The sequence below is a fragment of the Chiloscyllium plagiosum genome, chromosome 6 (genome assembly GCF_004010195.1).
Source record: "Chiloscyllium plagiosum isolate BGI_BamShark_2017 chromosome 6, ASM401019v2, whole genome shotgun sequence".
Lineage (NCBI taxonomy): Eukaryota > Metazoa > Chordata > Chondrichthyes > Orectolobiformes > Hemiscylliidae > Chiloscyllium > Chiloscyllium plagiosum.
In genome coordinates this window covers 14,170,585-14,184,318 of record NC_057715.1, presented here as the reverse complement: position 1 = coordinate 14,184,318, position 13,734 = coordinate 14,170,585, and the positions used below count along the sequence as shown (strand labels likewise).

Sequence of the window (13,734 nt, the reverse complement as noted above, 5' to 3'; positions counted from 1 at the left end):
GAAGGCAACCAAATTCTTGACATTCCCATGAGAAGAAATAGTTCCTCTGTATCATCACTTTAATCTCATCAGATAGATTATTCCTAAATTCCCTAAACTCAGGGATTTGTAAGCCTCATCCCTGCAGCCTGGTAATTTAATCAGAGTATCATTCTGCTGAATCTGTGCTCTATCCCTGTCCAATACCAATACGTCCATCCTGAGGACTTGGACCCAGATCTGAACGCAGTGCTAATTTTGCTCTTTTCAGTTATGTACAGCACTGCCAGTTTGGTGGGTCTGGAACTCCTGAACACAGTTTGGAATTCCCTGAACACAGATTGGAATTCCCTGAACACAGATTCTCTGTTCTCTGCAGAAAGCAGCTGGACTCTGTCTCAGAAGCGAACACTTTACCATGTTGGTCAATGTGTACTGATAAACACACCTTTGCAGTGGTCATATTTATCCAATAGAACAGGAGTGTACCATGCATATCAGGTTGTCCATTGTCTCCTGCAATGTGACATGGAATTACTGTGAACCACTGCCGTCTCACCATCCCCTTTTTTCTGCACGCTTCAATTTATTCCCCTTTCCCTGCACAAAGAATTCCTGATTTAATCCCGGTGTGGTGAGATTCTGCACTGGGAATGTAAATTAAATCTGCAGCCGTGGGTGAATTGTCAAACTCAACCTGTGAATCGCTGTTGTAACCCCCTTTGTTCAAGAAAGGATCAAGACAAAAGATGGAAAATTATAGACCGATTAGCCTAACCTCGGTTGTTGATAAAATTCTAGAATCCATCGTTAAGGATGAGATTTCTAAATTCTTGAAAGCTCAGGGTCAGATGTGAACAAATCAGCGTGGATTTAGTAAGGGGAGGTCATGCCTGACAAACCTGTTAGAATTCTTTGAAGAGGTAACAAGTAGGTTTGACCAGGGAAACCCAGTGGATGTTATCTATCTAGAATTCCAAAAGGCCTTTGATAAGGTGCCTCACGGGAGGCTGCTGAGTAAGGTGAGGGCCCATGGTGTTCGACGTGAGCTACTGGCAAGGATTAAGAATTGGCTGTCTGACAGGAGGCAGAGAGTTGGGATAAAAGGTTCTTTTTCGGAATGGCAGCCGGTGACAAGTGGTGTCCCGCAGGGTTCAGTGTTGGGGCCGCAGCTGTTCACTTTATATATGAATGATCTGGCTGAAGGGCATGAGATAGAGAGTGGTAGCCCTGTGGAATTCATTAGTGGAGGCCAGGACTTTAAATATCTTCAAGGCAGAGATTGATAAATTCTTGATCTTGTGAGGAATTAAGGGCTACGGGGACAGTGCGGGTAAGTGGAGTTGAAAGGCCCAACAGCCATGATTAAATGACGGAGTGGACCCGATGGGCCGAATGGCCTAACTTCCACTCCTATGTCTTATGGTTTTATGAATGAGAATGCACCTTCCGACTGGGTAGTCCTTGCTTTCTCCCGCAGTGTTGTTACTGTGAGCACTCAGACTTTTTCCTTGCCTTCCCTGCAGACTGTCTCAGCCGCTACCAGGTAGGCGTTCCAAGCCGGTACCACAGTTTCAAAAGCTATCCTGGGAATTTGCGGAGCTGTATAACCGGTAAGTTAGGGGACATGGGCAGAAGTGTACAATTGAGACTTGACGTAAGAGAGGGCTGTGCCCGATTTTCATGTGTACAGTGGATGATTTATGAGTAAGTGGACTGAATGTGATGAACATTTCCCTTCTAACCTTACCCGGGCAGATCACAACTTACACTTGCAGCTGGGACAGGAGTCACTTATAATCATTGGAACCACAAACTAAGCAGCCTTGGCAAATATCTACCCTGAAGAGCTGAATGAATGAGTATTTTCGATAACAATTCATCTTTGTAGTGCCACAGTTTCAGTATTTGGCACATAGTAGGCATCTAAACCCTGTACTATTTCAAGCCAGGTGTTATAGCCCTTGACCCAGTCTGGGCTTTTTCTGTATCATCCTTGAATAAATTTCCTGATTGTGCGAATGCTGTCTGTGGCTCAGTGGGTAACATTCTCCCCTCTGGGTTAGAAGGTGGAGGATTCAAAACCGTTCCCAGACACTGGCATGCAAGAATCCAGACTGACACTTCAATGCGTTACTGAAAGGGGGCTGTGATCTCAGAGATAGGTCCTTTTTGATCTGATACAAAACCTGGGCAATGTCATCCTTCCCAGCTGGGTGGAGAAGGTCCCTTCGCACGCTATTGATGAATAAGTTTCCAGACTGGAGTTAATGGAGCCTCTACCATTGGTTATTATACTTGTCCATAAAATGACACTTCACACACACTTTGGCTGTCACTTATCCTTTATGTGCAGAGAGGAAGACAGATTATACTTTCCCTTTGCACACTTTAAGAATGCCCTGCCTTCCCTAGAAAATCTGTTGCTGCACCATGATGTTCAGCCATTAATTCTTTCAGATTCTATGTTGTCCAACAGTATCCTAGGCGATATCCTGAGCACCAAGAGTGTGCTCATCATTATCCACAGTGGCTCACTGGTTAGCACTGCTGCCTCACAGCGCCAGGGACCCGTGTTTGACTCCAGCCTTGGGTGACTATCTATGTGGAGTTTGCATGTTCTCCCCATGTCTGTAATGGTTTCCTCTGGGTGCTCCAATTTCCTCCCACAGTCCAAAGATGTGCAGGTTAGGTGAATTGGCCATGCTAAATTGCCCATAGTGCTGGGAAATGGGTCTGGGTGGGTTACTCTTCAGAAGGTCAGTGTGGACTTGTTGGGCCAAATGGCCTGTTTCTATACTGCAAGGAATTTAATCTAATCATTGTTGTGAGGTTTTGCTGCTGTTGACAGCACTCAGCATGTGGATGGATAGCTCTTCAGTGCCTGTTGGATAATAGAATGCAAATGCTTTGCTATTTGAATCAAATGATTTGAGACATTGAAAGATCTCCATTTATCTTGTGAAATTATATTCATTAGCGTTTAGAATAATGTTGAATTTCTTGAATTAGCTTCTCTGTCTTGGAAGAGTTCACCAAAATCGATCAAGGGATCGAGTGTAGGGTGAAGCCAGGAGGGATATTTTCCTGTGGGAGAAGGCACTGGGAGACAGCTTCGCTTCCCGGTCTCTAAACTAAGACTCTCAGTGGTTTGCCCCAGGTCAGAGTCTTCATTCAGTAAAGGATGGGTCTGCTGGCCAGTGAGACTGTGGAAATACAGGAATGGAGGCAGCTTCCCTCTGGAGAAGGCGGGATGAGTGTATACCTGTAAAAAGGTTCTGTTAATGATCTTGTATTTTAGACTGTGAAACAGTTACTTTCATACCACATCATCAGCCACTCATTGCCCACACAGTTCTTCTTTTTGTGAACACCTTCCTGCTGCTGTCAAACCTGAATCGTTGAAGAGGTTTCTGTGTATATTTTTAAAATGTCACCATGGGATGTAGGCGTCACTGGTTGGACCGCCATTTATTGCTGCTCATTAATTGCCTTTGAGAAGGTGGTAGTGTTGGTGGTGAGCTGCCTACTTTAGTCGATGTGTTGCAGATGCACCCGCAGAGCTGTGAGGGAGGGAGTCCCAGGATTTAATTCAATGACACTGAAGGAACGGTGGTAAATTTTCAACTCTGCAGGATAAGGAGCTTAGAGGGGAACTTGCAGATGGTGGAGGGAGTGGACCTTTGTGGATGTGGTGCCAATCAAGCTCTGTCCTGGATGGTGTCAAGCTTCTTGAGTGTTGTTGGAGCTGCACCCATCCAGGCAAGTGGGGAGTATTCCAACACACAACTGTCTTATGCCTTGTAGATGGTGGACAGGCTTTGGGGAGTCAGCAGGTGAGTAACTCCCTGCAGAAATCCCAGCAGGATTTGACCTGATCGTGTAGCCACTGTTTATATACTTCTCATCCAGTTCAGTTTCAGGTCAATTCAGGCTCCCAGAATGTTGATAGTGGAGAATTCAGTGATGGAAATGCCATTGAGGGTCTAGCTGGCATGGTTAGATTGTTCCTTGTTGGAGTTGGTCATTACCTGGCATATGTGTGGCACAGATGTTTTTTGTCACATGTCACTCCAAACCTGCATATTGTCCAGGTTTTGCTGAAGATGCACAAGGACTGCTTCAGTATTAGCGGAGTCAAAAATGGTGTTGTACCTTCTGCAGTTATCAGTGAACATCTCAACTCTGACCTTAGGATGGAAAGAAGGTCTTATTCACATACAGTTTTGATGTCAAGGGTTGTCACCCTCCCCTTCCCTCTGGAGATCAGCTCTTTTGTCCATGTTTGAACCAAGGCTGTAATGAGATCAGGAGCTGAGTGGCCCTGGTGGAATCCAAATTGGGCGTCACTGAGCAGGGTATTGCTGAGCAGGTGCAAAAACAGAAGTTGCTGGAAAAGCTCAGCAGGTCTGGCAGCATTTGTGGAGAGAAATCAGAGTTAACATTTTGGATCAAGTGTCCTTTCTTCAGTTCTGAGGAAAGATCACTCAACCTGAAACATTAGTTCTGATTTCTCTTCACAAATGCTGCCAGACCTGCTGAGCTTTTCCAGCAATTTCTGTTTTTGTCTCTGATTTAGTGTTTGCAGTTATTTTGGTTTTTATTGTGGAGCAGATGCTGTTTGGGTAGCACTGTTGATGACCCTTTCCATCACTTCCCTGATGATTGAGAGTGGACTGAAGGGGGCAGTAATTGGTTGGTTGGATTTGTCCTGTTTTTTATGTTCAGGACATACCTGAGCGATCTTGCACATTGTCGAGCAGATGCCAGTGTGGACCTGTACTGGAAGAGCTTGGCTAAGGCAGTGGCAAGTTCTGGAATGTATATTGTCCGTACTGTTGCTGGAATGTTGCCAGGACTCACAACCTTTGCAGTGTCTATTGCTTTTAGCCATTGTGTGTTTTCACATTGAGTGAATCAAATTGTCTGAGATACTGGGGATCTCTGGAGGAAGTTGAGATGGATCATTCACTCTGCATTTCTGGCTGAAGATTTGTAAATACATCAGTGTTATCTTTTGCATTAGTGTGTGGGCTCCCCATTACTGAGGATGGGGATATTATGGAACCTCCCTCTTAAGCGATCTGCTTAATTGTCCACTACCATTCATGAATGGATATGACAGAACACCATTGATCTAATCCATTGGTTTTGGAGTCACTTAGCTCTGTCTAGCTCTTACTGTTTCTGCAATTTGACATGCAAGTAGACCACCTTTGTCGCTTCAAGAAAGTGGGGACTGCTGATGCTGGAGATCAGAGTCAAGAGTGTGGAGCTGGAAAAGCACAGCAGGTCAGGCAGCATCCGAGGCGCAGGAGAGTCGACATTTCGGGCAAAAGTCCTACATCAGGAGTGACAGCACAGGACATCACTAAAAAGTAGCGAACCTGGCAAAGCTTCTCTCATTCCTGATGAAGGGCTTTTGTCCAAACGTTGATTCTCCTTCTCTTCGGATACTGCCTGAACTCTCTGATTTGTAGCTTCATCAGGTTAGCTCCTTGTTAGTGATGTCCTGTGCTGTTTCTGGCTTGCCCTCCTGTTCTTCTCAGGGCTGATCCCTTGGCTCAGTGGTAATGGTAGAGTGGAGGATATGCTGGTCATGTGGTTGCAGACTGTGTTGTAATATAATTCTGCTGCTGCCGATGACCCACAATGCCTTACAGAGTTGCTAGATCAGTTTGAAGTTTATCTCATTTAGCATGGTGATAGTGCAACACAACACAATTGTGGGTTTTCTCAGTATGAAGATAGGATGTCACTACACAAGGACTGTGTGGTGGTCAATTTAACCAATATTGTCATGGACAGATACATCTGTGGGAGGCATAGTGGTAAGGATGAGGTCAGATCTGGTTTTCCATCTTGTTGGTTCTCTCACCAGCTGTTGCAGAACCAGTTTAATAGCTATGTCCTTAAGGACCCGACCAGCTCAGTCACTGTTGCTGGTGGCTAGTGAAGTCCCCCACTCAGGGTGCACTGTACCCTTCCTAACTTGACTGCTTCCACCAAGTGGCAATCCTTGTGAGGGGCACATTAATAATATCTCTTCTGATCTCTACCACCCCACACAGACTATCAGCAATATCCCTTCACTATTATCTCCAATAGCCCTTCAACCTTTGACCTATTGCATGCTCTTCTGAATGGGTCTGGGAACTCACCAGCCTATACCATGCCACCAAGCTCCATCAAGTTGACCTCTGTCCTTACCTCTGACTTACATTATCTTGCCTGTCTGCCTGAGCCTAACTGTGTCTCAGACCTGAGGGTTCTTAAAGGCCAACTGCCTCCACCAAAGTTCCACAATTTCTGATAGTCTGACTCTTAATAAGCTCTTAATTTGTTTAATCGACCTGTTAATGAGCTCAGGTCGGTTTGAAAACCCCACGCTCTGCCCCTCCTCCGCGGTTACATTAGAGCCTGGGTGTCCTTGGAGAAGGAGCACGCGGTGTCCACCAACACCCTGGAGTTGTTCAGGGAGAGGTGGGCACCGCAGGGAGTGGAGTGCATCATTTCTCCCTCCAACTCTATTTTGATTTAGTCCCTACCCTCCCCTTCACTGTTTTGATCATACAGCACTGCTTTGATGTGAAGGGCAGTGTTTGTCGCCACCCGGGTGTTTTCCTATCTTCCTGGTGGTGGAATTTGAATAAAGATTCGTGCACTTTGTGTCTTTCACTGTGTCTCACACCTGCACACACACACCATGGGTGCTGGGGGAAAAATAAGCACTACCGCACTTAGGCGGTAGTGTGGGGGTTAAAAAAGAAGAAAAAAAAAGAAGAAAAAAGAAAAAAAAATGAAAACCCCACGCTCCCTTCTGTCCTTTTGAAAACTGCCATTGACAGAGCAGGAAACAGAACTTCTGTCATCATGACGTAATGGCCATTTTCTTGATAGTCACAAGCTTGGTCTAAGAGCTACGTTATTAAGAACATCTCGAAGGAGGGGAGAGTGTTGGGGGAGGTTTAGAAAAAGATTTTGAGAGTTTAGAGTTCTTGGCAGTGAAGACATGACTGCTCGTGGTGGAACAATTAAGATCGGAGAAGATCTAGAGACCAAAATTGGAGATATGCAAAAAGAATTGGAGAGATGTGGGGCGAGAGAAGATTGCTGGAGTAGTGAGGGATGAAGCCATGGAGGGATTTGAAAGACGATTTGAAAATCTTTTTCAAACAGTGGAAGATTAGTTGGGCCAGTCCACCTTCTTTCATTCAGTGCCTGTTGAGTTAATAATTCTCTGGGTATCTTTAGTCAGCTCCTTGTGTATCTTGTGTGTCTTTGTGTATCCTTATCAATGCCTTGTTTTACTGTCTGCTGTTTGATTCAGAAATTCCAGACCAGTGCAGCCCTTCACCGTGTAATCCTGAAGGCTCCGTTCAATGTGTGGACAAAGTGGCTGCGTTCACCTGCGTCTGTAAAGAAGGTTGGACGGGAGTTACGTGTCAGCAAGGTACGTCCCGAATGAATCCCTGGAACTGAAGCCATTGTGCTCCATTTGCATGGTTTATGTCGGTGAAGCTTTTTTCAGGCAAGCCACAGAAAGGGTCCAGTTGAGATCCAAACGGGAATTATAAGCTGTTAACCTGTCCATTTGCAAAGGCATGTCAAACCCTTTAGCAGATTTTGGAAGCCACGAGAGAATCTCAGACTTGGCAAAACAGGAAGTGATTATTGATGCCATCTTTCATCCCCAGGTCAGTGCTCGCTCTTCACCCAGACACCTCTGACCATATCTCCTTGTCCTCTTTCCCATCCTCTTACACCTTCCTTTCTAAATAATTCTTCAATACCCTTTTTAAATGATGCTGAACTATACCCTGCACCAGCTCCTTGAGGTCGAGCATTTCACGGTGCTGTTGCTTTCTGAGTGTCCATGTGTTTAATCTGGGTTTGGTCTCTTTCATCCCAATGGTATGAGTTACTTTTCAGTTACAAACATTTACATTGAACTCCCTATTCTGTTTCCATTTTCAATGTGATTTGGAATCCAGCCTCTACTCCTCATGTCGGCAAAAGTGAGGATTGCAGATGTTGGAGATCAGAGTCTACATTAGAGTGGTGCTGGAAAAGCACAGCAGGTCAGGCAGCATCCGAGGAGCAGGTGTTCTATCTTCAGAGCACCTGCTAATCTTGCTTTATTAATCAAACCCAGATCTTGGACATTAAACACCCAGATAAGGCTAACTGTCCTGAACACTCTCTGATACTAACTCCCCATCTTTGAACTGAAACCCTTGTAGTCTTAATCAATGTTCAGGTCAAATCCTATGTAGTTCCAGCCAGTCACTGTTATAATCATGTCGAAATTATATTTATATCTCTTTGCTATTTGGTGCTCTGTAATGTGTTACCAAAATAGTAATGGATCTCTTACTATCTCTTAACCTAGACTGATCCTGCCTAAAGTCCATCATTAATAAAATCTTCTGGCCTATTGCTCTAATAATTTTTTGCTTCAATAGTATTTCTCTCCCCTTCCTTTATTGTCTCTGTCTTTCTAACTGTCGGATAACTAGGAACAACTTGTTCCTGGTCTGATTCCAAGTTTCTGTCAAGGCTGTTATCACTTCCCCTGTGGTTTTTATATTCCTTCCTTCACCAGCCTTTATAGTGAAACCCTTTGTTATCAGCTATTTCTCTTCATGTAGGCGTATCTCTATTTCTGATAAAGCTGTCCTGTTTTGCTTATCTTTTTGACAAGAAACAGCTCCTGGTTAATTCCCCTCATCTCTCCAGGGAATATTTCATCTTTTGCAAGGGATGCGCTAGTCTTCACTCGGGCTAAGAACACTGTGAAAGGAGATCATTCAGCCCATTGTGCCTGTGCCAGATCAGTGGAAGAGCTGTCCGATTAATCCCATTCACTGTAGATCTTTTCTCACAACCCTGGAAATATTTCCTTTATATGGAATGAGCTGTCAGAGGAAGTGGTGGAGGCTGGTACAATTACACTATTTAAAAGGCATCTGAAAGGGTACATGAATAGGAAGGGTTTGGAGGGATATGGGCCAAATGCTGGCAAATGGGACTACATTAGGTTAGGAAAGGTGATCGGCATGGACGAGTTGGACCGAAGGGTCTGTTTCTGTGCTGTACATCTCTATGACTCTATGACTCTAAGTCATTTTCTGAATTTGCTTCCATTGCCATTATGGGCAGTGTGGGAGCAACTCACTGTAAATTTCAGTGTTAGTGTGAGTTGTGGGGAAGATGCAAAGGTGCGTCAAGGGGACTTAGAGAGAATAATGTGTGGGCAAACGTATGGCAGCTGCAATTCAATGTGAAGAAATGTGATAAGACACCAAGTTATAGTCGAACTGATTTATTTCAAAAATTGTGTGATTTTTGACATTGTCCGACCCAGTCTAACACAGGTACCTCCACGTCAGAGAAGCAGCACAGTGGCTCAGTGGCTAGCACTGCTGCCTTGCAGCGCCAGGGACCCGGGTTCGATTCTAGCCTCGGGCAACTTCTCCCCGTATCTGCATGGCTTTCCTACCACAGTCCAAAGATGTGCAGGTTAGGTGATATGGCCATGCTAAATTGCCCATAGTGTTCAGGGATGTGTAGGTTAGGTGTAATGTTTAGGGGGAGATGTTGAGTAAAGGGGAATAGGTCTGGGTGGGTTACTCTTCAGAGGGTTGGTGTGATCTTGCTGCGTGTTCCTGGTCATGATGCACTGGAGGTTACCACATAGGTACAGCAGGTCATTGAGGAGACAAATAGCCTTTACTACAAGAGGATTTGAATGTAGGAGTAAATGAGTCTCACTGCAATTATCCAGATCCTGGGTGATTCTTCATTCTTTCATCAGGTGTTTACATCATTGGGAAACCCAGCTTTTCCTGCCCATCCCTAATTTACCTCGAAATGAGTAACTTGCCCGGCCTCCTTTTTGTTATTCGTTCATGGGAAGTGGGTGTTGCTGCCTAGACCTATTGCCTATCTCTATTGCCTAGGTCTATCGCCTATCTCTAACTGCCCTTGAGAAAATTGGGATGAACTGCAGCAGTCCATTTGGTGTATATACATTCACAATATTAGGGAGGGAGCTCCAGGACTTTGACACTGAAGAAGCAGCAAAATATTTTCAAGCCAGGGCTTGGGGCAGACAGAATCTTGTTAGTTGTGGTGTTCCCATGCCCTTCCAAACTGTAGTGGTCATGTGTTGGGAAAGTACAGTCGAAGGGGCCTTGGTGAGATTCTGCAGCGTATCTTCATGGAATCCCTACACTGTGGAAACAGGCTGTTCAGCCCAACAAGACCACACCAATGCTCCACAGAGCATCCCACCCAGGCCTATCCCATAAATCTATATTTCCCAGGCTAGCACACCTAACCTATGCATCCCTGGACAGTATGGGTAATTTCCCACGGCCAATCCACCTGACCTGCACATCTTTGGACTGTGGGAGGAAACTGGAGCACCTAGTGGAAACCGACGCAGACACAGGGAGAATGTGCAAACTCCACACAGACAGTTGCCTGAGGCTGGAATTGAACCCAAATTGAATTTCATAAAGTTGGGATTAAGAGATAAGAGTGCTGTTCTACAGGATAGATTCAGGAACGATGGTTTCCCCTGCCTGGGGGCATCAATCTCCCAGGATAAAGGGCAGGCCATTTATGACTGCGATGAAGTGAAATCATTTCACTCAGAGGATAGTATGCTTTTGGAATTCTCTTCTCTTGGGTTTGTGGAGGCTGAGTCATGAGTATGTTCCAGACTGAGATTTCTACATGGAACAAACACCCAGTGATTGACTGATCATTGCCGGAAATAGGTGTTGAAGCAGATCATTCACAATCTCAATGAATCCTGGAGTGAGCTTGAATATACCTTACCCCAGCTCCTATTTCTTGCATTCTTATGTTCTAAGTGATTTATTCACATGTCTCCTCTGATTCTTTCCCTTACTGTGTACCTCATGGCAGACTTCAACACTTCCAAATATTAAACTGGATGTTGCTTTGCAATGAAACCGCCATTGATCTGTCCTCCAATTGTCCTCTTCTCTGATATTCCACTGAAATCTTTCTGGGGACGACGCTTTGTCATCACCTCACTACTCAGCAGCAAACACCACCCACCCCTAAAATGGCATTAACCATGCCCGAAGAAGTAACAAACTCTGCTTCTGTTCTTTTTACTCTAACCATCTTCATTCTCAGGGTATCACTGGGACATTTGTGCTATCTATAAACTTACATTCAATTATGGTGAAAACTATATCCTCAGTGGGTTGTACTCTTATCTCCTAATCCCAACTTTATGAAATTCAATTTCTGATTGAGAGTCCGGAACATAAGAAGCTGAGCAGACGCTCCGAGCTGTACTGAGAGAGTGTTGCGTTGTCAAAGCAGTGATGCCTTTTGGGTTTAACATTAAGCTGAAGCCCCACTGCCCTTTCAGATGGTTACTGATGATACCATAGCACAATTTCAAGGGAGAGCAGGGGAATTATCTTTGAGGGCTCTTGGCCAATATTTCCCCCTCAGCCAACATAAAAAAAAGGTGATCTGGTCGTTTCCACCTGGCTGTTTATGAGACTATACATTGCAGTAGTATTACACTATACATTACAGTAGTATAATACTATACGTTGCAGTTGTATAATACTGTACATTGCAGTTGTATAATACTATACATTGCAGTTTTATAATACTACACATTGCAGTTGTATTATATGATACATTGCAGTGGTATAATACTACATATTGCAGTAGTATAATACTATACTTTGCAATAGTATAATACTATACACTACAGTAGTATAATACTATACATTGCAGTAGTATAATACTATACATTGCTGTGGTATAGTACTATATATTGCGGTAGTATTATACTATACATTGCAGTATTATGATACTATACATTGTAGTAGTATAATACCATACATGGCAGTAGTATAATGTGATACATTGCAGTCGTATAATACTACACATTGCAGTAGTATAATACTATACATTGCAGATTATAATACTATACATTGCAGTAGTGTAATACTACACATTGCAGTAGTATAATACTATACATTGTAGTAGTATCATACTAAACATTGCAGCATTACAATACTAAATATTGCAGCATTATAATACTATACATTGCAGTATATAATACTATACATTGCAGCAGTATAATGCGATATATTGCAGTGGTATAATACTGTACATTGCAGTATGTAATACTATACATTGCAGTAGTATAATACTATATGCTGCAGTATGTAATACTATACATTGAAGTAGTATAATATGATACATTGCAATATTATAATACTATACATAGTAGTATTATAATGCTATACATTGCAGTAGTGTAGTACTATGCATTTCAGTATTATAATACTATACATTGCTCTAGTATAATACTATACATTGCAGCATTATATTGCTATACATTGCCCTAGCATAATACTGAACATTGCACTAGTATAATACTACACATTGTATACTTCACGGTAGTATCGTACTATACATTGCAGTAGCATAATACTAAACATTGCAGTATTATAATACTATAACTTGCAGTATATAATGCTATACATTGCAGTAGTATAATGCGATATATTGCAGTAGTTTAATTGCAGTATGTAATACTATACATTGAAGTAGTATAATATGATATGTTGCAGTAGTATCATATATATTGCAGAAGTATAATACTGTACGTTGTAGTATAATACTAAGCATTGCAGTATTATAATACTATAACTTGCAGTATATAATGCTATACATTGCAGTAGTATAATGCAATATATTGCAGTATGTAATACTATACATTGAAGTAGTATAATATGATACGTTGCAGTAGTATCATATATTGCAGAAGTATAATACTGTACGTTGTAGTAGTATAATACTAAGCATTGCAGTATTATAATACTATACATTGCAGTAGAATGCTATTACAGATTGTCGTAGTATAATACTATACATTACAGTAGTATAATACTACACACTGCAGTAGTATAGTATTACATATTGTAATAGTATAATACTGTACATTGCAGTCATATAATACTATACATTGCAGTAGTATAATACTATACATTCCACTGGTATAAGACTGTACATTGCAGTAGTATAAGACTACACATTGCAGTGGGAAAATATATTACATTGCAGTAGTACTATATATTGCAGTAGTATAATATGATACATTGCAGTAGTATAATATGATACATTGCAGTATATAATACTGTACATTGCAGTAGTATAATGTGATGTATTTCAGTAGTATAATGTGATATATTGCAGTGGTATAGTACCATACATTGCAGTATATATTTCTATACATTGCAGTAGTATCATACTATACATTGCGGTATATAATACTATATATTTCAGTATTATAATGCTCTATATTGCAGTAGTATAATACTATACATCATAGTAGTATACTACACATTGCAGTAGTATCACACTATACATTGTAGCAGTATAATACTATATATTGAAGTAGTATAATACCATACATTGCAGTAGTATCATACTATACATTGCAGTAGTATAATACAATGCATTGCAGTAGTAAATGCGATATATTGCAGTGGTATAATACTGTACATTGCCGAATATAATACTATACATTGCAGTAGTATAATACTATACATTGCAGTGGTGTAATACTATACATTGCAGTAGTATTATACTATACATTGCAATAATATAATACTATACATTACAGTAGTATAAAACAATACATTGCAGTATTATAACACTATTCATTGCAGTATGTAATACTAT

At 42.1% G+C, this 13,734-nt stretch overlaps 1 protein-coding gene across 2 annotated transcripts in view; it reads left to right on the top strand.

Annotated features, from left to right (window-relative positions):
- Positions 1-13,734, top strand: part of pros1 (protein S) — a 69,293-nt gene that overhangs the window by 14,075 nt on the left and 41,484 nt on the right. For both annotated transcript variants that reach the window (XM_043691241.1, XM_043691243.1), the window contains exons 4-5: positions 1,506-1,592; positions 7,310-7,432. In XM_043691241.1, coding sequence (XP_043547176.1) covers positions 1,506-1,592; positions 7,310-7,432 — 210 coding nt within the window. The remainder of the gene's footprint in view (positions 1-1,505; positions 1,593-7,309; positions 7,433-13,734) is intronic.